The sequence below is a fragment of the Thunnus thynnus genome, chromosome 11 (genome assembly GCF_963924715.1).
Source record: "Thunnus thynnus chromosome 11, fThuThy2.1, whole genome shotgun sequence".
In the NCBI taxonomy this organism is placed as follows: domain Eukaryota; kingdom Metazoa; phylum Chordata; class Actinopteri; order Scombriformes; family Scombridae; genus Thunnus; species Thunnus thynnus.
The window spans coordinates 27,157,839-27,181,684 of NC_089527.1; the positions used below are offsets into that span (position 1 = coordinate 27,157,839).

Consider the following 23,846-nt stretch of genomic DNA (forward strand, 5'->3'; position numbering starts at 1 on the left):
AGCCACCATAAACACAATGAAATCTGTTTTATAAGTCTGTCTTGTTTATAGTGTTGTTTATATGTTTAGTATTTTTGTGAACTTCAAGTTAACACAAATGGTATGTGATTTTGTTTGCCAAATTGGAAATGGAAGCCACACCCAACAGTGATGTCAGGATGTACTGACACACCCTGGAGTACACTTCTACATCACTGCAGCAAAGTGAGAAGTTAAACCAGTAGAGGGCAGCAAAACACCTCTTACTGTTACTGTAAATTTGGTCATAATTTTCTTGGCATTTTGTTGTTTTTATCACTCGAAAAGTATTTCAATAAATATTCTCACATAACCCCAAAAGCTCCAAGAAGCACCAGGCTTATAGAATTAGATTAAGTTGGTTTGATCGCTGAGGGGAAGTTAGCTAAAAGCCTTTTATCTAAATGGAAATACAGTTATGGTAATATAATATAATATGACAGAAGGTGAGTTGTAACTGACTCATTTCACTGTTGCATCCTCAGCATGGCCTGATAAGCAGTCCTCTCTTTGGCTCAGTGTGTAAGTAATTATCTGATTATTTCTGCAGAGTGCTGCCAGAGGCTGCGTTGCATTTCCACAGTTTATTGAGAGCAGTCGGACTCAGCGTGCAAGCTTAGCAGATTGGGCTCCAGCTCTGCTTGGACGATGACCAGGAAGAGAAGTCGCTCCAACAGCATCTCCACTGCAGGGCGAGAGCTTCCACACAGCACTGTGAGGAGGAAACAACACTGAGGTAAGACACAGATTACAATGCTTGTAAACACACTCAGTCAGTTTAATCTGCTCTGACTAGGAGAAGCATCGGTGCCAGAGTTAGCAGTCATGGCAATAATTTAAACAGTGTTTTTTATGTATCAGGGTAAACCCCTCTAGGTGCATTTTGAGGAGGTTAGCAGAATTCAGAAAAGGAACTGTATTGATTGTAATAGACAAGGGTAGTTAGTTTGTTGATTTTTACATTTTCAAGACTGAATTTTTCATTTTTCTGAACACAAGTGAGTAAATGCTCTTTGTCTAATAACACTAAAAGTAATCACTGGGAATTGGCTTGCTTGAGGATGTCTCTTAAATGTACTGGTGCTTTGTAACAGTGAAGGGGGCGGGGGTCTGTATTTGTCTGCCTTGTTCCAGGAACAACTAAGGTTCCTGAATACCAAACTATAAGTACTGTAAACAAGTGGAATTAAATTTAAAATCATTTAATTATTTTACTTGTTAAAAGAAAAAAATCTGATTGAAATTTGAACAGGAGACTGGCCATCTATGTTCAACTTCAGCCAAGGTAATGGCTAAAAGTCGATGTTGTTGTATGTTGGGGGCAGAGCGGAGATGCTGACTCAGCTGGTTCTGGGATGGACTGCCTTGCTCAGCGGCCTCCAGCCTGCTGCTCCCTCTGTCACAACCAGTAAGTAGAAACGTGAGACGGAGGCAACCAGACCTCAAGATCCGTGTGTGCCTTAGTCAAGTCATGTCAAGTCAATTTTATTTGTATAGCCCAATATCACATCACAAATTTGCCTCAGGGGGCTTTACAATCTGTACAGCAATACAACATTCCCTGTCCGTAGACTCTTGATTCAAATAAGGAAAAACCCTAAAAACCACTTGATGGATTTTGTAGGTGTTTTCCTCTATATTTCTTTGGTACAGAAAGAGCTTGAGTCAGTTAGCTCCACTAATTGACATCAAAGTTAATTGGAATATTAATATCAGTACCTGAAACTGAGTCACCAGCGTCTGATGGAGGCTAATGCTGAATGGATAGCACAGCCTATTTCCTTTCTAGAACTCATCTGGGTCTCAAACCAGTCCTGGTTGGGAATAATGTTTCTGATGTGCATGCCCCCTCTGCTCACCCAGTCTCAGAGTGTTACTCAGTGCGGCAAGATCTGTTTACCACAAATGATTGGATGGTCAGACTAATAAAGAACCATTTACAATCCTTATTTTGCCAGTTCCTAGAGTCCAACCAGGCGAGGAAAATGAGAGCAATTACTTGAGTTACTTCCTGGAGCCCAAAAAACAGGTGGAATGAGACCCATATTCCATCTGTCACCAAATTCTCACTCTATTTTAGCGTTGAGCGGTTATAGTATTCAGCTGTCATCTCTGTTTCATCTCAGCACTTGGTCGGTTTTGCTCTTAAACGATGATGTAATGATTTTTTCCCACATATTGTTGCACTGACTCATGCGGGGGACAGGACAAGACAGAGAGCACGTACAGTATATTGGTAGCTTTTCTCTTTATTACTCCTCTAAATTGTGAACTGGATGTGTTTCAAGAAGAGAGAATATTGTAATCCCTTATGAATAAGGACACAGCTCTTAAAGACCGGGATCCCTCTCAATTTAAGAAAAAGCTGGCATGTTTGGGAGCAGAGCTCAGGTCATGTAGTGAGTATATATCATGACTGCAGACCACATAGGACCTGGATAAAGGGCGTGTAAAAGAGTCTTCAAAACTAGCAACAGCTCTTATAAGGTCTGTTTACACTCAAAGAATTTGGGATTACAATACAGAACAGTTACTAAACACTTGCTCTAACAGACAGTAAGGTTGGAGGAAAATTAATAGGTTACTTGAGAGTTTCAGTAAAGTTTTTCTATATCTGTCTGTCTTTCTGTGTAGGTTTTCTGTCTAGCAGAGGAAGCAGGTGGTCAGTTCAGAAATGTCAAGCTTTCTTCCCTCCTCCCCTTCCACCTCCTTTGTTTCCCCCAATCAAACGGAAAGCAGACCTGATGGTGATGAGTTCACACACACATACACACACACACACACACAAACTGATGTGCACCACTGTAGGGCATTCAGGTTAAAAGAGGTTCTCCACTGATTTTGCAGGTAACCTTACGTCTTTCTAACTCCACACCCCCAGATTTTTTTTCGTTCTCAAACTTATAGTCCTCAGTGACGTCACTGAGGGCACATATGCAGTAGTACTCCCCAAGACCTGCAAACTGACTTTGATGCACAAAATCAGTGGAGTTCTCCTTGAAGTTCAGTAAAAGCCATACTGTATCTTTTGATACTAACTTTAGGAGTGACCTATTTATATCCTACGCATAGAGACTTTAAATTTGTAATGTGTGTCATTGTGTCAACAAAACTTCTCTAAAAAGTCCAAATCTGTGAAATAATGACATTTTTCCATGAGCAAAGCATGCTTGATGACTGACCACTAAATCCTACTGACTTGTTTTTAACTTCTCAGGTTGATATAACAGAACACATCACAGGACCTAAAGGGGAAAAGGTATGACAGACCTTAAATATGAATTCTGGTTCTTTCTGGGACAACAAAACAATTATAATGTTAGATACATGTAATTTAAAGTAGTGAAATCAGTAAAGTAAGGGAGCTCTTTCCACACTAATTAAAAGTACAACTGTCATTCATTATAATTGTTATAGTGACTATGTTTTATTTCCATATTGCATTAACAATATACACTACAATTTGATGATGTTTATGTTTAAAGGGCTGCAGAGGACCCAGAGGACCCCAGGTATAATTTAACACACTCATACACACACACACACACACACACACACACACATACATACACTACAGACATAAATATACACACAAAAGCATTTAACACCATCTTGCTGCATATCTGAAACTGTGTACGCATGGAGATATTTGGCTTTTTTAGGCAAATTATAAGCAAATAGCAATAAAAGAGAAAAGTTGTGTCAATCTGTGGTCTGTACATCAGGGCCAGCCTGGTGTGGTGGGTCCAGACGGAGAAGAAGGACGACCGGGAGCCATGGGCCAGAGTGGCGAAAAGGTCATACTATGCCTGTCCATGTCTATGAACCCACTATTATACACTGACCTACAGTTGGTGCATCCAAGATACTGTTTATGTAACACAACTTCAAAAGGCACTTGTGTTTGAATTCCTATATTGCAAAAAAGTTGTAGAAATATTTTTTTGCCATTAATGTATTTCACCTGTTTTAATATACTAGTGTAGTTATTACACTTATGACAGAATTATATACAACTGACAGGATTTCTTGTGTTGTGCAAAAAGAAGTGTTTGAAGCTCATTTTATAGTGTAGTGTTACTGCATTTAGTGATTGTAAGCATTAGATGTTGAAAAAAATAGTATTAACATGAATTTACATAATTGTATAATTCTAAGGTAATAACACTAACACTGTGATTTGAGCTCATGTATGAAACAATGTTTCCACAGGGACAGAAGGGCGACAGAGGCTGGAGGGGCCTGTATGGAGACATAGGAACTCCTGGGATGATAAAGGTACATTGTAGCTTGGATTTATGCTGCATTCAGTCAGCCCTTGTCAACTTGCGAAGTAGAAAAATCATCATGTAACCAAGTCATCATACACCACCTGACTGAGTATACCGTATATCACATGAGCTGGACTAAAGCAGGCCATTGCTAGATGTAAATAATGAAAGCCAAGCATCAAATACAATTACAACTGCTTGGAGATTTTATTCATCACTACTTGTAGGTTGTTATTTACACAGATTGTGACTGAAGAATGGAAGTTATATGGATTTATTTACCGTTAACCTGATGAACTGTTGTCCATCATGTGTTGAAATCATACATTAGAACATATAAGTCATGTAACCTGCCCAAGTTTACCAGTAATACTGTATTTAGTACCTCAGTACCTTTGATTAATTACTGTCTGAATGCTCCACTGGTGCCATCATGAGTGGCAACTGTTTTTGCTAAAACTGAATTATGCTGAAATTCTTGGGACTTGACCTTCTGTCGCTTGTCAGTTTACATCACTACTCACAAAGTGATCATGGCGCTGCACAGTAGCAGACTGTGGTCAAGTGAGACGTGATTTGTGAAAACCCGGTCAAGACAGCCGCTGCTTGGATTCTGATGTGCGTCTATTCACATTGTTACAGTATCGGTGTTTGGAGTGGCCAAAAAGGACGAAAGACTCACATAACAGCAATAATTTCTCATGAAGTCTTGTTGAATGTGACGTCACCAAATGAGTCCTAATTGTTAAAACCGTTTCCATAATAGAAAATTAAAGGGAAAGTCAGCTCAAATTACATTATACCATTCATGATTCCCTCATATTTCAAATGTCATCCAAAAAAAAAAGGTCCTTAAGAAGAAGCTGAAATTTTCAGTGCAGTGGAATACTCTTCACAATGACTCTATGTCCATGTGAAATTTTGAATTATTTTACTGTACAGTTTTTAAGAAAATTAAAGGCGAATTCAGCTCAAATGACATTATATGATTAATAATTTTCTCATATTTAAATGGTCATATTTTATTTTGTTTGGGAGGTTTGCTGAAATAATGTAATTGAGCTGACTTTCCCTTTAATTTTCTATTATGGAAACAATTTTATCAAATTAGGACTTATTTGGTGATGTCATATTCAACAAAACTTAATTGAATCATGATGTGTAATATAGTGTTAGAAAGTATTGCTGTTGCTCTTTCATCATTCCTGGCCAGTCCAAACACTGGTACCATAACAATGCAAATAGACACGCATCAAAATCCAAGCAGCTGCTGGCTGGGCCGAGTTTTCACAAATCACTTCTCACTTGACTGCAGTGCTAGTACCAACTAGCAGATAGTCCGTGCCGTCCACGTCTTATACGTTTTATTTGTTTTGTTAATTTTGTTTATTTACAGTATGGGGAAGTGCAAAGAAGTAGTATCCAGCTAAAGTGGAGTCATCATGGAGTGGCTCCATATTTTGATTTTCTGGACTCTGCTCTATACTGCCTGCGGTCTACTCCTGCAAACCAAGCAGCACAGCAGGATTCAATACGACTGGGATTTTCTCCTCCAGTGGAAAAACCAACCTGCTAGTTCCTTCCCAAAGGCCGATGGACCACAATGGACCATTGGAGTAGTGAATGGCTAAGAAGCCTACACCAGCATCTTCATAATGCTGAATTTAGGAAGAGGGGGCATCTGACAAAGGCTGAGGAAACAAAGACTAACCGGCATCCCACTCCCTACCATGGTTCTTGCCAATGTCCAATCACTTCCGAACAAGACCAATGAGCTACAAGCAAATGTGCACTGTCTATGTGAGTACAGGGAGTCATGTATTCTGGCTCTTACTGAGACTTGGCTTAATGAAAGAGATAATGACTCTGACCTGGCTATGGACGGCTTCGGTGCACCTCTGAAGCTGGACTGAGATCCTTCCATCACAGGGAAATCTCAGGGCAAGGCTGTGTGCTTGTTGGTGTAAAACTGTAAATGACAGATATTAAATTGTTGACTGTGTCTGTCCCACAGATTTTCATATCAGTGGTGTACATCCACTCTAGAGTGGATGTTAACAAAGCAGAAGATGTGGTTCACAACCTCCAATCACGTTCTCTGGATCCACCCCATTTCATCCTGGGGGACATGACAAGTCTCTGAACTTCCATCAGTATGTTTACTGCCCCAAGTAGCAAAACAAAACATTGGATTTCCCAATGGGAAAGTGGTCTCAGACTTTTGGACCCTACCGTATGTTATGGCACCATCCCTAATGCCCTTAGAGATTTCCTCAGACCTCTGATTGGATAGGCTGATCATGACACTGTAGTCCATTTGCTGTCATACAAAATGGTATTACAAAGGGAAGAAGTCATCTCTCGGACTCCTCAGAGATGGACAAATGAATGCCCCTAGGGCCCCTGTCAAAATATACCCTAGTAACAAACCCTGGGTGTCCAAGTCCCTTTAGGCCACCTTAAATAAGAAGAAACTAGCTTACTAGACAGGAGGTGTTTTGGAGAGAGTGCAGGTCAATTGGGAGGTCAAACGGGAAATCAAAATGGCAAAAATCAACTACAAAAAGAGGAGGACCTTATCTCTGGCAGCATTAAATCTGCTTGGAAAGGGATTAAGACTATGGCAGGGGTGCAAGAGAAGGCTACTGGAGGTGCTATTCCCTGCGGCTCCTTTGACAACAACACTGACCTGGTAAATGGACTTAATGACTCAAAAGAAGAATGCCATTGTATCAGTAAACTTATGTCCCCTGGGGAACCAATAGTTCTACAGCAGTCTATGGTTTTAAAATCACTCAAATCTACCCACATCAGAAAAAGCCCTTGCCCTGATTGTATTAGTGGTAGAATTCTAAAGCCCTGTGCAAGCCAACTTTGCCACACACCACATATTTCAGACCTCTCTGAATTTACAGACGGTACCCATGCCCTGGAAAAAAGCTACTGTTTTTTTGCCAAAGAGCTGAATGACTTTAGAGCAGTTGCTCTCACGTCCCATCTGATGAAATGTTTTGAGAGAATCATCAAATCTATTATCATTAACACTGGACCCCATGCACTTTGCCTATAGGAGCAATAGGGGGGTGGAGGATGCTTCACTCACCTTACTTATCCTACTTTACAGCCATCTTGAGCAAGGGAAAACTCATGCTTGCCTCCCATCCGTCAACTTCTCCTCAGCTTTTTTTACCATACAACCCCATATCATGGCAGATTAGCTCATATCCCATTTACCTTAGACCTCTCCTTGGTGGGATGGATATTGGACTTTTTGACAAACAGACCCCGGAGAGTGAAAGTTAATGGAGTCCTGTCTGATGAGTGGCTTTCCTCCACTGGTTCTCCTCAGGGCTGTATTTTATCCCCCTTACTGTACATACTGTATACTGACAACTGCAGGAACCTGTATGAGAATAGGCATATTATAAAATACGCAGACGATTCTGTTGTTGTCAGTCTGCTTCACAATGATCAGTCTGCGCATGGGAAAGTCTTAGATGATTTTATTGATTGGTATAAAGCTTCTTACCTAAAGATGAATATAATCAAAAAAAAGGACAAGCTGATTGATTTTATAAAAAAACCCACCCACTCCATCTCAGACTGCCATAAAAGACAACACAGTTACCATTGTTAGTACCTACAGATACCTGTGCACAATCATTGACGACCAACTGCAATTGGAGTACAACACAAACGCCATCCACTCCAGAGCACGACAAAGACTGTTTTTACTGAGGAAGCTAAATTCTTTTAATGTGGACAAAACGGTTCTGACTCTGTTTTATAGATCTTTTATTGAATCACTTTTGTCCTTATCTGCTGGTTTGGGAATCTTAAGGCGAGGAGTAAGACAAAGCTACAGAGAGTGGTGAACACCTGCTCTAAGATTACAGGGGTGTCCCAGCTCAGTCTATCCACTCTGTACAACAGAAACCTGGTCAGAAGGGCCACCTCCATCCCGGGCCGATCCATCCCACCCTTTGCACCAGGAGTTCCACCTTCTGCCCTCCAGGTGGAGATACAGGGTCCGTATAGGCTCAGGAGCTCCAGAGCTCAAGGCTCCTTCATTCCTAAGGCAATTGCTGCCATCAACCATTAACTATAGTCCACCTTTAATTGTTGCACTTTGTATACTCTAGTACATGCACTTTTTTTCTTACTCATTGCAATTTGTAAACTTGATGTTTGCTATTACTTGTTTATATTGTTTTTGTTGCTGTCATATGTACAGTATGTTTCACCCATGTTTTTTATGCTGTACCAGAATTGCCCTGCGGGGACAATAAAGATTTATTGAATGGAATTGAAAGTAACAGCAGTGAACAACTGATTTACACTTGTCTGTGTGTGTATTTACAGGGCAGTAAAGGGCGAAAAGGATTCAAGGTAAGTGACTGTTATGCTGCATGTCTTTTTAGTTTAATACACTTTGAACACCACTGACATTTCCATAGAGCAATGCTTATTTTTTTCTTTGATTGTCACTTAATTCTCATCATCTTTATTTCATCTTTATTTATTTGTGTCTATCTTTTAGGGTGATAACGGTGTGAAAGGAGACATAGGACTCAGCGGAGAGATGGTGAGGGAAAAAAAGAAAATATTTTCCTTCATTTGCTTTTTGCTGGAGAATGTGACACAAAATGATACAAAACAATTCAACTACATGTGCAAATCAACGTGTCTGTCTGTAGGGTGACCGAGGCATCGCTGGAGAGAGGGGACAGAAGGTAGGCTGACATGACAGACATTTAATTCAAGGTAAATGCAGTTGAAAACATTATGAAAATAAGTAGAGCTGTGAAGGCAGGGGATTCTGTGCTGTTCTAGGGTGACCCGGGTCGGTGGGGCAAACCAGGGATGAGGGGTGAGCAGGGACCCAGAGCAGATCCTGGGGACAGAGGAACCACGGTAGGTATATACAGTAGTGAATGACATTAACCAAGTATTTCTGGAAGGGAACTGATCACTAATCGATCTGACTGGTTTTGTGTCTAGATAATGTCACCTTGTTAGCAAGCCTGAACATCATTAAATGGTGTATGACTAATTTTTGGTGGTCAAAGATGTTTAGATTGAGCATGGTGTGTTAAATAATAGTAGAGGTCTTATTTTAATCTTATGGTTAGCTGAGTATTGATTTTAATACAGTATATAATGTGTTTGAGATGGTTATATTTTGCAGATTTGCGTTCATGAATCCTAACTTTTTCATGTACATCTTTAAAACCCTGTTGTGTGCGTACATAAGGCCCCAGAAAAACAGCTTTAATGGTCTTTCTACAAATAGACAATTCTTCCAGGGGTGGGTGAGACAGGACTCCCCTCACCACAAACTTGAATTCATGTATCAATCTGTCTCCAGGGGTTGAAGGGAAATCGTGGGCCTACAGGCAAGCAGGGTCATCCCGGTCCAGTAGGACTGCCTGGTCTGACCGGAGACCCTGGACGACCTGGACAAGGTGGGTGACTGCAGGAACATCACTGATTTACCATCCAGCTATCAGTTAAGGAGAGGACACTAAACCTGATAAATACCAGATTTTGAATGATGAAGGGTACCAACAGATGGCTTATTACCAGGTGCATGATGAGGGACTTCCCAACACACCTACCTCATGTAACAGCAATCACATGATGTGCACACAACCAGTCAAATGAATGCTGATCATGGATTCAACTCTACACTCATTTTGTTTTTTTTTGTTTTTTTAGAAAAAGAGCACACTGTTCTCACTCAAGATGACTTCATCTTAGATTAAGAAATCAATCCTCAAACTGCATTCAAAGAACCAAAATATCAGGATTATTTTAGCCTGATAACAGCATGTTAGTCTGAATTAGTTCAACTGCATTTGAAGAACAAGACTCCAGTGACTGATAATAATACCTTGTGTTGTAGAGTACATCCTACCAGGTCTGAAGGGAGACACAGGAAGTCAAGGTCCTTCAGCCACATGCAACTGTTCACAGGTTCAAACCCCACAGCAACAGTGGGACAACGTCCAGGCGGTCAGTGTCCCACACTGTTTAGTTTGTTCATTTTGATCTCTATCAGCTGCTACATCACAGTGTGTGATCTCAAGGGCTTTCAGTTGATTCTGTTTAGTATGGGATGCTGCACAACATTTTCAAATATTCTCTGTGTAAATAGGCCTCTTTCTGTGTCTCTCCCCAGATCTTTATTGCAGATGGAGAGAAGCAGATGAGGAGGCTGCGGGGGCAGAATGTGATGGTGCTGCGGACAGACAGACAGGCTCTGTACATCTATGCTGAATCCCAGTGGATCAACGTACTGGTAACTACTGCACGAAAAACACACAAAAAAGAATGGAAACACCTCAGTTCAGTAAAGTGCCATTAGCAGAGTCAGAGGCACACAATATGTAAAAGCATGCAGCTGGAGGTGGGGTGGAGAGAATGGTGGTAGAGTTGTCTGGATGGACGAGAATGTAAGACAGACTTCAGTTGAAGTGATGATGTCTTTATCCTTACGACCTTCTTCTGTTTCTATCATCATGCTGCTGCTTGTGTGGACCATGAGGAACCCAGACACTGACCCCGCTCCACCCCACCCAGACTAGAAACAAGAATCCTTGGCCTTCTCTCATTACCACCACCGATGTACCCTTGAGCAACACAATTCATCCAAACTCCTCCGGTGGAACTCTGATGGAGATGCATGTGCATTGTCTCAGCATTGTAAACGGCCATTATGCATTCTCGTTCTCTTTGTTAACACACTTAAAATTTCACCTATATATTTGTTATTGTAATGTTTTCCCGCTCTGTGATCTGTGTCGTGTGATGACTCTAGAATGCATTATTTCTTTCATGTCCTGCCATGTATATACTGTCACTGCTGCAGAGATCCCACAGAGAGATCAATAAAAATCACATCACTGTCTCTGTCATACTTTTGTATCAGATTGCCATACTGAAGAAGTAATCCTTCAGTTTTCTGTTGTTTAGTCTTTATCTTTATTGCTAAGTGCTCAACTGAATAAATGGAATTCTCTCAGCTTTGTAAATACGTCTGTTTGCTCTCGTGCAGGGAGTTGAGAAGCTGCACAGTTTAATCTCTGTGCATGCAGTAGAAAACAGGTTGTAGTTTGTAGTGGAAACAATTAAAGGGCAAGGATTCTGACAGCCTCACTAAAAAGTTAATATTCTCTATAGTAACATATGATGTATCAAGTCATGTGGCAGCTGACTGTTGCTGTTACAACTGGCACTATCTGTTTGTTGGATCTTTGTTCTGGACCTGTTTGAAACAACGACAATTTCCTAAACTGTCAGCTGTCAAAGGGCAAGTCCTGTTTTAGTGTTTGGTGGTGTGAAAAAAAATCTGACAACATATTATTAGAGGAACATCTTGGGACTATTCTTCTTCTTCTTCTTCTCATTATTATTATTATTATTGTGCTCATTTTCATTAAACTTGCAAATATTTTTGTTTTCTTTTTGGATGAGCCTGATAAGTTATTCATTTTTTAAACTGACATACCAAACCTAAGAAAATCTGGTGCCATTTCACCTTAGGGTTATGTTCCACCAACAAAACAAATTTAAAATGCCATAACTCAGTGGTCATGGGTCTGGCTGACTTGAAAATTTGTAGCTCATCCTTTGTTCTTGGACAGGATTTAGGTGTTCATGGGCACCATCCAGTCAAATAATCAAATGAACAATGGCTGAATTCTACTGAGCTGCATTAAGAATGGAGCCCTTGTTAACATTATTACTTTCACCTGTGCTTTTCCTACTTCAACATGTGAAAGTGTCTACTAAAGGTCTATTCTGATCTGGATCCAGATGAAGATATTTCAAAACATTTTTTCTCATTTATGTAACAAATTAAGACAATTCTGTGGCCTTGGTGGTGGTATGTGCTCTCTGAGTGCTCCATTTCTTTTTAAATGTTTAAATGGGCTTTTCTCCCCCAAAATGCATGAGTTGATGTTTTTTTCCCCCCATGTATGACATTATAGCTATGCAACATGTTGTTTACACATTTTAGTGTATTTAACATAAGCGTCTGGTAAACAGGAGATGTTTCTTGTTGTCTGGTGCTTCACAAAAATCTTAACGGAGAAGGATAGAAACTGATGACTCTTTCTGAACTTCAACCGTCTTATTGTGTTCTCAAGTGACATTGTGTTTACCGAGTCCATTCGAACAACCCATTGATATTCAGGATTTTGTAAAGGAATTAACAAGTTGTGATGTACAGTTTTTAGATAATGTTGGAACCCGTAGAAGAAATGTAACTTAATATGCTTTGTCTACTCTTGTTCCTAAACATACACTGAAATGTAATTAAAACAAAATCATACATGAAAAACAAGGCAACATCCATCTTTGCTGTCAGTCATTTTGTTATTAGCAACAGTTTCCCTGCAACTTAAATTACTTTAATTGTTAATGCAGCTTTTTTGATACATATGTTTGCTGATGTTTGTTTTTGTTTTCTTGCTTATATATTTTATTTAGTTTATTTTTTTTCTTTAAACGTTCAAAATAAATTATGCTGCAAAAAACTAGATTTGTCAAAAGCATGACATCACAAATTTGATGGCAGTAATACTTTCATATTTACCAAGACTGGAGCACGTTGACTGGTGTGACTTTTATGGTTTAATATGATGTACAGTATGCTGTCAGGAACTGGGCAGTCTGACTGCACCACTGCATACATCACAGTTTTAAGACAGTTCACAATAACTCAAACATACAATCTGATACTACCTGTTCCCAATCCACAGCTTCTCAATACCTGAAAACCAATCCTCCACACTCTTAAATCCCCAAATTTCCAAGGCCTGCAAACAATAACATTTGATCAGTGTAGAAACTCCAGAATCTGCACTTCAGTTTGAATCATTTTTCTCATTTATTTTAAATGCAACAGCAGGTTTGATACCCATAACAGCCATGTGCTCTGCTGGATATCCTTGAGCAAGACATTGATCCCTTTCAAACTGTATGTTGTTCTAGAGCGTCACAGACATAAAACATAATGTTAGTCTAGTGATTACTTTCCTGCAGGGCAGTGGGCATAGGAAGTTCTCTCAGGTTATTTCTCCCCTCCAATAATATCACAAAACAGACAAATTTGATGTTAAAAGTCAGTTGTAAAGTCATTTAAAAACAAAATGAATGCACATTAATCACTGAAAAGAGGAAAACTGGGACAATAATATATTAATTTTTGGCATTGGTTCTGTAGCACTGGTGGCGACATATCATGCAGATAATTTGAATTTTGTGATAGTCAGGAGATGAAAACAGGAGAACAAAAATGTCTGAAAGGATTTCAGGTAGAAACAGACTCAGGTTCAGCTGCATATAAAACAAATATAAAAAACTATGACCAGGAAATGTATCAACAAAATCTCTACCAGCTGATCTGGATTCTTTTCTCCAAAATGAAAGACACAATTTCTGTAACCACTGAGTGCAGAAGAATGCAGCAGACTAACTACTTTACTGACAGGGTTCATTAAACTGACTATCTAGTCTAATGTAGCTGCCTCACTGAACGGCTAACTACTGTGGCTAACTAATAGATAACATTTTTTGAAACATGTTGTTCAAAAACAGAATTGTACCAGTCTGAAATTTTGCACTGACTTACTAGCTAACTAGATAGCTAATTTCACAAAGTGACTCAGGTTGTATCCATTAGCATCTTTCTCTGAGCAACACTGCTTTTAGTGCTCCTGGCAGCTGGTTCTGCTCCCATTCAACATTTTGCACTGCAGGTTAATGTCCCATCAAAGTTTCTCAGAGCCCAAGATAAGATATTTAAAATTGTTCATTTTGTCCCATTAACAGTCCAAAAAGAAAACCAGTAAGATTTAATATTTGAGACGCTGCAACCAGTGAATGTGCAGCCTTTTTACTAAAAAGAAAAAAACAAGTTTTAAATTAATTAATCAACTAATCATTTCAGCTTTAAATATCAGCTAAAACTCAAATAAAACTTGGCTAAATCTTTCAAAGAAGCTCTCTTTGTCAGGGTCTCTTTTTATGGAAATTGTCTGAAACCTAATGGGTGACATCACTGAAGTTACAGTCCAGGGTTTCTGCAGGGTACAGCTTTTACCACGCACCTGTGAGAAGTTTGAGCATTTCATTTTTTCAGGCACTTGTTCCCTGGTTCCCAGGGCGTCCCTTTGGCTTTTCTGATCATTTAAGATGCTCAGTGGACACACACCCTTAATAACTAACTAGCAAAGTGATTGACCAGTTGTTAAGACAAGTCAACAAGTGACTGATTTATTAAGTAGCTGTAGCTGACTAGCTGCGTAGTCTGCTAGTTATCAAACAATTATCTGACTTAATGACAAATTAGCTGATGTCTCGATAGAGTCTGTTTAAATAAGGTCACCAAATGTTTGGACATTTGTTTGATGCTGCTGAGTGACTCACATGCTAAGGCTGAGCACAAATTACAGACATTTTGGAAATTGGAAAATTCTTCAGCTTTTGTCAGTCAGTGTGGGACTGTCCAGATGAGTCAAACCTGATATTTACAAACTAAAATCTAGATAGGTTCTTTGGACAGCTGAGATGAGGGAAAGAGATGCTTATCTGCCAGCAACAACCTCCCAGACATCTCATAACTGTACAGAGGGAAGGGAAGACGTGGGGAGAACTGTTGCATAGCTCCCTCTGGTGTAATAATTGTAAAAATATTGTGTGATGCAATTTGATTTCAGAACTGGTTAGGATGTTGAAACACCTGTAATCTGACCACAGTCTGGTTGATTCTTTATCTGACTACTTCTAGGAAGTATTTGTTCTGTCAGTGTGCATTTAATCATAAAGTTTTGGGAGTCATCAGCCATGAAGCTGATCAGAAATATGACTTGATGAAATGATCCAAACATACCCTCAGTTGAACAAGCTGTTTAACACTTAGACATATCTTGAGAATAGAGACCCATGTCTGGTCAAAACTCATACACCTTTGACACTTTTTTTAAAACTTAAAATAATTATAATAATAACAATATCTTTCCAGTATTAAATAATCTTATATAAAGACACACACAAAAAAGTTTGAAAGAAATGGCAATGCTCCCTCTAAGAGTGCCCCCCCCTCCCCCAACGCTACTTCCATTGCCACGGCTCCATGCAGTACCAGTTATTTTGCAGCAAAATGTCTCTGTTGCTGTTGTCGTTCAAGTCTTGCCTTTATAGTTTTCGATGCAAAGCTGCAGACATTGTGAAAAAAGCTTGATAGGTGATTTTTCTGGCTTGCTTGTATACAGATATATATATATACATATATATATTTTTACTCATGTCATTAGATTAAACATGTACTGGTAATGATAGTAATAATGAGGATAATAGGAACAATCATAATCTGAGATTAAGAGTAGGAAAGACGTCTTGCTACTTGCTCGGAATCCAAGGGTGTATGGTTCAGGATGAGGAGAGAGACGGACAAGTCAAGACAGACACTGATTATTTCTTCTCTGCAGGAACAATGAGACCTAATTAGTCAGAATAGTTCTTTAGGCTCCATCCAGGGTCTTTGCCCCCTACCAGTCACTGGTCAGTTTGGTGCTTTGGTCCCGTTTTGGAGGAGCGGGAGGTGGGCCTCGCCGCAGCGTTGCATAGCCTGAGATGTTGGCATGTTTGGTGGAGTGGGAGTGCGTGTGGTGGCGAGACAAAGTGTGGGAGTGTCCTCGGACACCCTGTTGTTGCTGCTGCATGAGCTCGGGTGGAGGAGGCGGGAGGAGTGCCATGTCGTCCATGGTGGCCACGGGCTCCATCTTAGAGGAGGGGATGAGGTTTGAAGAGGTGAGTGAGCCATGGCGAGACACTGACTTCCTCTTAAGAGTGCGGTTAAGGTCTTCCAGGAAATGAGGCTTTAGTGCCAGGGTGCTCGGTCCCGGTGATTTTGGGGATGTGGGGGGGATGGGAGAGGAGGAGGAATAGGAGGAAAGGGAGGGAGGTGGGGTCTGAGACATAGGAGGTGGTGAGAGGGGCATTGAAGTTGTATTGTCATACTGGGTTGTGTTGCTGGTCCGCCGGCTCAGTGTTGGAGGAGGAGGGACTGCCCCCTTTTTCAGCGAGCTTTGTTTCCATGACGATGACGACAAGGAAGAGGTCGCTGGCTGTTGAGGTGGCTGCATCTGAGGCTGGGGGTTCACCACAGCGACCTTTGGGGGGTGATGGAACTCTGACGGGTGGGGAGGAGGAGGGAAAAGCTCAGAGTCACTCGGGGGAGGCGGGAAGTAGTCAGGTGATGAGTCAAGGTGAGTAGGCTGGGCGGGGGGAGGCGGGGGAGGAGGGGATGGGAAGTCAGAGGGCTGATGGTGCTGGCCTGTTTGAAGCCCCTGCAGCGCCAACGGGAGGTTCGCCAAGTTCAGCTTCCCTGGCTTGGGGAGTGGAGCAGGGAAGGCAGAGGAATCTTTTGAAGGAGACCCAGTCGCTGACGAGGAGCTGGACGAGGTACCAGTTTGAGGAGCTTGGCCAAATTTGTTGACCAGGCTCTCCACTTTCTTTGGCCTCTCATCCTGGGCCTCGCCTGATGAGCTGGACCGGATGGAGGAGGCTCTCTGTGGGGTCGGAGGAGGCCCCCGCTTAGTGGAGCCTGTGGATGAGGTGGAAGGCGACTTCTTTATGGGGGAGCCTGTTTTGGAAGAGGACGAGGAGGGAGGAGGGGGGAAATCTCCTAGTGAGCTGTCAGGAGGGGGTGGGGGAAACTCTGGGGACTGCGGAGCCACAACACCTCCTGGCTGCCACTTTGGTTTGGCCTTGACCGCTGGAGGAGACTGAGGAGCAGAGAACTTAGATCCTTCCATGGAGTTGGAGGAAGGCAGAGAGGAAGGAGCAGAGTTTCCCGGGAACTGATTGACAATCTGTTTGACCAAAGAGGAGGTAGCGGCCGCAATGGAGACGGAAGTACAGGAGGAGGGAGGAGAGAGGGCAAGGTTTTTGGAGGACAGGCTGTGCTGCTTTGGAAGAGTGGGAGGTGGCTGATTGGGGGAGTGTCCTGTAGAGAAACTTTGCTGCTTTTTTACTGGCCCATGGGTGCTATGGGGTGGTGTGGGGGATACTGGCGAGAGGGCAATTGGGAGGGAAGAGGGACCTGAAGGTTTGGGAGGAGTTTGGGGGGGGAAACCACCCATGAAGGTTTTGGGGGGTGCAGGAGGAGGTGCATTAGGGGACAGAGGCCGTAGGACTTGCAGTGATGCAGGAGGAGAAAGCTCAGCCAGAGGTGGAGGGGGAGGGGGAGAATTATCGTCGTGCATACTTGGGCTGAAGTCATACACCATGTTGGGAAATTTCTGTGCCAGGAACTGCTGGAGGCCAGTGTTGGAAAGTTGAGTGCAGGAGTTAGGGGCCAGCTCTGGAGGGGGAGGAAGAGGCAACCCATTGGCCTCCAGGCACTCTGGTGGTGGAGGTGGAAGGTATGAGGGTTCCTGCATCTCGTCTTCCAATGGGGGTGGTGGTGGGAGAGCAGATGGGCTGGATGGACCAAATTTCAGCGCAGCCATGGCTGAGCCAGGAGCCGGCGCTGAGGGTGGAGGTGGAGGGGGAGGAGAAGGTGGTAGTGTAGGGGAGGTGCTGTAAGCAGCTGGAAGGGTATTGTAGTTGGGTTTGGGTGCCTGGATGGGTACGGCAGGTGGGGTGGCTCCTGTCGGCTGTGTCCAGGACTGGCCCTGGCTCTGCAGGCGAGCCAGCGTGCTGTACTTGACATAGGAGGAGGCAGGTGCTGGCTGATGGGCCAAACTTGAGACGGGCGGTGGAGGTGGAGGAGGCGAGGGCGGTGATGGGGAAGAATCTTCGGTTGGGATGAGGCCGTCGGTGTAGCTTGTCCGGGAGGGTGGGGTCAGGGGCTGGGAGGAGAGGGTAGGGATCTGGACAGGGATAGGTCTACTGATAGGGTCGATCCTCATCATCTGGAGAGAGAAATGGAGAGGAGGAGGATGAGAGGGCCAAGGAGAAAGGAACGAGAAAGAGGAGGTAAGGGGGAGAAGAGGGGAGAGAAGGAGGACAGGAGATTCAGGAGGGAGGAGTGATGAGAGAGAGGGAGAGAGACACAATTACAACAAGTAACAAACAACTTCACCACTTTCAGGTTTCTGAAAACCAAATAATTCAAGACAAGATGCAGGAAATCAAACAGCAAATGAGTGCAGTCAGAAAACACACAACTATTGAAACTACAATCTTAGCACCGAATCTTCAAACTGAACTGACTGTATTGAATCAACATTGTCCCTGACTGAATCAGTAGCTTTTAGAAGTGGAGCTCCTCACTGGTGATTCACAGTATGTTATTCGCTTGTTAAAAGCTTAATAAAAGATCACAAAAGCCACAGAAACAATCATAATGTGGCAACGCTATCGCAAATTGTTGCTTGTTGAGCTATTAACCTTATAGACAACAGTTGTAGATGCCTAGTTCAGTACTAAACTGAATGTAACAGCTTGAACCAGCAACCTATTGAACTGAAGATGAATCGGTGCTGAATGTCATGGCAGTATGAATCGAGATGCCTTTGTACGTACTGAAATGCATTTGAATTGTGATGCGATTTTTTTAGGAAAAAGTGAACTCATAATAATCGACTATGCATCTTTGAACTAATAAAATTATGTGAATTAGCACAGTGAATTAACTCAAAACACAATGCAACACTGAATAACGTCAATTGCAGTCAGAACACAAAACTTTCTCACTCCTCACTGTGGTGTCCTACACGATCACCTTGATAGTGAAGGTGGTCTTTACATTTATTACAAAGCTTTGTCAATTTCAGGCACCCTCGATGAAACTAAAGTGGGTCCTATGGATCTACAAAGATCAATCCAGCATATAACAGATTATAATTTGGTTCCAAATATCAAATAGGTTGTAAGCAAGTTTAAGTCTAGAGTGCTTCTAATCTGGTCTAAAACTGGTTGCTTGAAGAAAGTAGTTGTGAGCTAAACAGTGTCAGTATGTTTGTTACTCTAGAGGTTGATTAGGACATTCATCACACCATGAGGTTAGAACAAATCAACAGTTCAGCTGCAGCCATTCAAAAACATAGATACAGTAGAGTTCACCAGACAACAAACATTTTTATATCTAAAATCAAGTTCACCTCAAACTTGTGATGCTTCACATACACACACATACATATACGATATATCCATTTATACAACAAACTGATTTGATGGTTTTTGCTTGTCTGATAATCTGATAATCAACAACCATAAGTCTTGGTTCACTCTGACTTTACTTAAAACATCAGTAGCTGTAAATATCCACCATGAGTAAAGAATAATAGAAATATTCAATTGTACGGTAGTTTTGAAAATTTTCCAGTGTTTATTTGGCTTCATTACTTTAACACCAGAGGAAATAGTGTGTTAATAGAAATGTATAATGTACCACAGTAGATTCAAACAGTTGCCTGTTGTCAGATTAACTCTTGAACCAATCACTTGAAGTATTGGAGTCAAATAATTGTATACACAACCCAACAATGGAAAACAAATTTAGAACGCCTAAAAGATCTAACAAATCAGATTTGTAACATTTTAACAATCAAATGACCTTCAGAAAGCACAATGACTAAAAAGATGTCTATATTTTATTTTTGATGAATGTACTGATGTAAAGATAATAGGCCTACAATCTGAATTTGTCTGTTATTTGTCTGCAGGGTTAGACAGACAAATATTAGTTCTTATCCTTAAGAAATTGGAGCACCTATGGTCATCAGCTGAGGATTTGATGTGATTATAACAGTGTTTATGCTCAGCTACTTAATTTTCATATCAATCATTATATTAGTTATCTCAGTTATGCTATTTAAAGCAGCTCTTAATACATCCTGCATGTCTGCAGATGTGAATATTGTTAGAAAAATACAACTACAGAAAAATATTGGGTCAAGACATTGGCATTTATATCCATGACAACAATGGCGTCCTGTCTCACAGTGGATTTTCCCCACACAGCGTAGCATCTGTGTAAACTTGACATCACAGTATAGAGTATATGGCCCAGTCTGGAACTCCAGAGGGCTGGGACACACTGTGTCCCACTGCTAATGCTACATCCACAAGTGTGATGCAACCAAATGAAGTAATGCCACAGACAGATGCAAACTGGTCACTTCCAAGCACAAACACAATTAGTCAGTGGTTTAAAAGCTGCAACTGATCTGTTAACATGCCTGTTACATCACTTCCTGTCTAACCTCCACTCCCTCCTCCTGCACAAAAAGGAACTGCCATACGTCCCTTCATCTTTGACTGCTGGCAGGAAAGCAGAGGGGAAACATGGGAAATGTCGGTAAACAGGGCAACGACAGGAAAGGAAAGGACAGAGTTTGTGTGCGTGTGTGTGTTCGCTGTGTGGTTGCACCTCTCCTTGCGTTCCTCTCCTCCAGGCATCAGAGAAGATGGAGCTGACGACACTCTGGGACCGGGTGTGGCCTGATGATGCCATCTCTGATACACCACTGTCAGACTGGCTGGAGTGGTTAGACTGGGATTCTGTAGTGAGAACACACAAGCAAGTTTTATTTATTTATTTTTTTTAATATTTATTATTGTGGATTGTTAATATTGAAAAAAAAGTTAGATTTTTGGACAGACTGACCTGGAAGGCTGGAAGAGCTGGATCCTGACTTGATTGAAGAGGAAGAGAGGGAGGACCAATCATAGGCTGCCTCCGTCCTCCTCATTGCCTCCTGGAAGTTGATGTACAGCTGCTTCCCATACTGACAGACAGGCAGACAGAAGAGAAGTTTTGCAACTACATGACAAAGACAAACTTAACACAGTCACTGCACTGAAGTATTGATGATTGACTATGTTACACATAACGCAGCATGGAGACTGTATGTGTAAAAATACCACCGTTCATATGGGAGCAGACATCAGCATACACCAGATTTTTATGTTGTTGTACAACAGGACAAGTCATTACCTTGGCGATACGAATACTGTTGATCCATTGTTGGAGGGTTCTGACATCATCACAGCAGAGGTACTTGATGTACTGAGACTTCTTCTGGATCTGAGGGTGCTTTACAAAACACAGACACACATGGCAGTACTTTATAAAATGCTTTTTGTACTATTGCCAGTACTTTTACTACAACTACTGCCGCTCTTGCTGCTACAGACACTCTAGGGTTGACATTCCTAATGTATTTTTGAAAATTAAACTTAAACCGCTGCAGTATAAATACATTAAACAAAAATATGTATTTCTAACATTCTTCAGTATGTCTTTTTAAAACAATACAAATGTCACTACTCTGTCAAACCACTAGGTGGCATTGTGGGATTATGGTGTAACAAACCAGACAGTATTAATCTATCCCTGATTTCACTACCGAGTGTGTTTATATGAGTGTGTATACCTTCAGCACCATGCAGTAGTCAGTAGGAGCCTTGTACTTGCTCTTGTAGTCCTGGCCGTGGTAGACGTTAACATGATCCAACTGGAGAAAACACACCAGGTCTCTGGATGCCTGCACAAACACACACATTGAATAGTATAGTTGTATTTTTTCACGGTTAATCTCATTATTCATTACCGTTCAACAACACATATTTCTCTTTGTGCTTCCTTTCAATCACAAACACACCTTTGCTTTGCCCTTGGGGACATAGTAGATGCCAGAGGCCCTCAGTAGGAAATAGCGTTTCTTCCATGACTTCTTCCCATCCTCTTTCAGCCACAGCACTCCCTCCATCTCGGGGACGGACACGGAGCTGCCCCCGAAACACTCCTAACACACACAAACACACAGACAACAAATGTTTGTGATCAAGTTTTTACTTGTTGAACTAAAAAACCTATATACCTTATGAACGTCTTTGATCGAAACGTTATATACGTTATATACGTTATATAATTTAATATATACGTTATAAACGTATATATTAAATTATATTTATTGGGCAGGTGAAGACAGTGTGTGGGTGTCCCTTCTTTTTAGTACATGGCTACTCCACAAACACACCTGTCACATAGACTACTCAGGTTTGCAAGAGATTTTTTGATGATCAGAACTGAAAAACCTGACAGATTGTCTGCAGTGCAACAGCATGGAGGAGAATTATTCAGTACTGTTCACATTCTGTATCCTCTTCTTCTCCTCTACTTATTCAGGTACATTTTGATTGTTTGATATCACTGCTTGTCTGACATTCATATCAGTATTGTCTATTTCCTGCCTCTCTGCACTTTGCTGAGCATCTTTGCTGTAAGGTGGAAATAAACAACAGGTTTTAACAATGATATCCACACAGACAGTGAGCAGAGCGCCACAGTGAGATAAAAATCACTGGTCAATCTGGCCAGTGTCTGAACCAAAGTGTTGGTCAAGTGGAAATTTTGGTCTGATTATGGAAAAAGCAAACGCTCAAGGGTCTTGAAACTTGATGTTTGTAAGGATCCAACAGAAGACTGTATAGGTAATAGTGTGTCAGAGTGGCATTTTAGAGAAATGCAAACTCATCCTCTGCTTTGGTAAGGAGCTGAAATTGTGCGTGCATGCCCTGGGCCTCCATTTCCAGAATACCAAAACTGATTTCCAGTTGCAAAACTGTGAGAGGGAAACTTTCCAAGTTGAATTTGTGGAATCAGCTGTGTGGAAGCCGAGAAAACAAACTAACCTCTAAGAGAGCCTCTTTGTTCCTCTCAGCCATCTCGCATGTCTCCTTACGCCCCAACAAATAGTTCTGCATCAGACAGGAGCAGGAGAGACAAATCACTGGTTAGCAGTTATTAAAAAAACATATATGTAGTTTTAATAGAATAAGTGGCCTTTTTGGTAAACCCTCCCATGTGTGTTTGCAGATGTGTTACCTGGGGGTTTTTGAACAGAGCATACTTCTCAATACGTTCTGTGAACATCAGACGGTTCTGGCTGTCTCTGGTCCAGTTCAACAGGTTCTCCACCAGGTTCTCATGATCCTCAAAGATCCGTTCTGCACAATTAAATATATCAATTAAATTTTCAGTTAACTGACGCTAGAGCAGAAAAATCAATATAAATCGGAAAAATAGGCCTAGTTATAGTTATAGTTATTTTTTACTCTAGACATAGGCAGTACAGGTGTAGGCAGTATTTGTACCACTATAGATCACTACACTTATAGAAGTATAATGCTGGTGTTAACACTATTTTGTACTTTTCTGTGATTTTAGCACAGTTTCTAATTTGCTATGGAATGAGGAAACTGGAAAATGAACAGGACTGTTATTGCAGGAACCTTCGCCGCTCATAACCCCGCTCTCTTCACTACTCAAAAGAAGCAACATGGCTTGTGGCAATCTGCTGTCCTCATTCTCTCAAACCCCAGCTCACTTTAAGTGGCTTTCAGATGTTTTGTCTGAGGACTCAAATAGTGAAAACCATGTCAGCCGTGACCCGCACTGACTTAACTACTACTGTGCTGACCTCACTAACAAAAGGTGCCCTTCTCATCAAGTACTAACTGCTACTTTTTAAGTGGGGCAAAATCTGCTATGCTCCTTTCTATGAGCGGATGTAGGAAAGTGGAGAGAGATGT

General features: G+C 41.5%; 1 protein-coding gene and 2 long non-coding RNA genes across 5 annotated transcripts in view; 2 read left to right on the forward strand and 1 right to left on the reverse strand.

Annotated features, from left to right (window-relative positions):
- Positions 1-5,694: 5,694 nt before the first annotated feature.
- LOC137192140 (uncharacterized) lies at positions 5,695-9,023 on the forward strand. Its single transcript, XR_010930525.1, has 3 exons — positions 5,695-8,678; positions 8,830-8,874; positions 8,987-9,023. It is a non-coding gene; the product is annotated as an uncharacterized lncRNA (long non-coding RNA).
- Positions 9,024-9,419: 396 nt separating this feature from the next.
- LOC137193059 (uncharacterized) lies at positions 9,420-11,199 on the forward strand. The gene is made up of 4 exons (XR_010930674.1): positions 9,420-9,754; positions 10,195-10,304; positions 10,471-10,590; positions 10,837-11,199. It is a non-coding gene; the product is annotated as an uncharacterized lncRNA (long non-coding RNA).
- A 1,962-nt stretch (positions 11,200-13,161) lies between these two features.
- Positions 13,162-23,846, reverse strand: part of raph1a (Ras association (RalGDS/AF-6) and pleckstrin homology domains 1a) — a 69,295-nt gene continuing 58,610 nt past the window's right edge. For all 3 annotated transcript variants that reach the window (XM_067604242.1, XM_067604243.1, XM_067604241.1), the window contains 8 exons: positions 23,140-23,261; positions 22,947-23,012; positions 21,914-22,057; positions 21,686-21,796; positions 21,247-21,345; positions 20,917-21,037; positions 20,680-20,810; positions 13,162-18,217 (listed from right to left, as the gene is read on the reverse strand). In XM_067604242.1, coding sequence (XP_067460343.1) covers positions 15,848-18,217; positions 20,680-20,810; positions 20,917-21,037; positions 21,247-21,345; positions 21,686-21,796; positions 21,914-22,057; positions 22,947-23,012; positions 23,140-23,261 — 3,164 coding nt within the window. In that variant the 3' untranslated portion in view covers positions 13,162-15,847. The remainder of the gene's footprint in view (positions 18,218-20,679; positions 20,811-20,916; positions 21,038-21,246; positions 21,346-21,685; positions 21,797-21,913; positions 22,058-22,946; positions 23,013-23,139; positions 23,262-23,846) is intronic.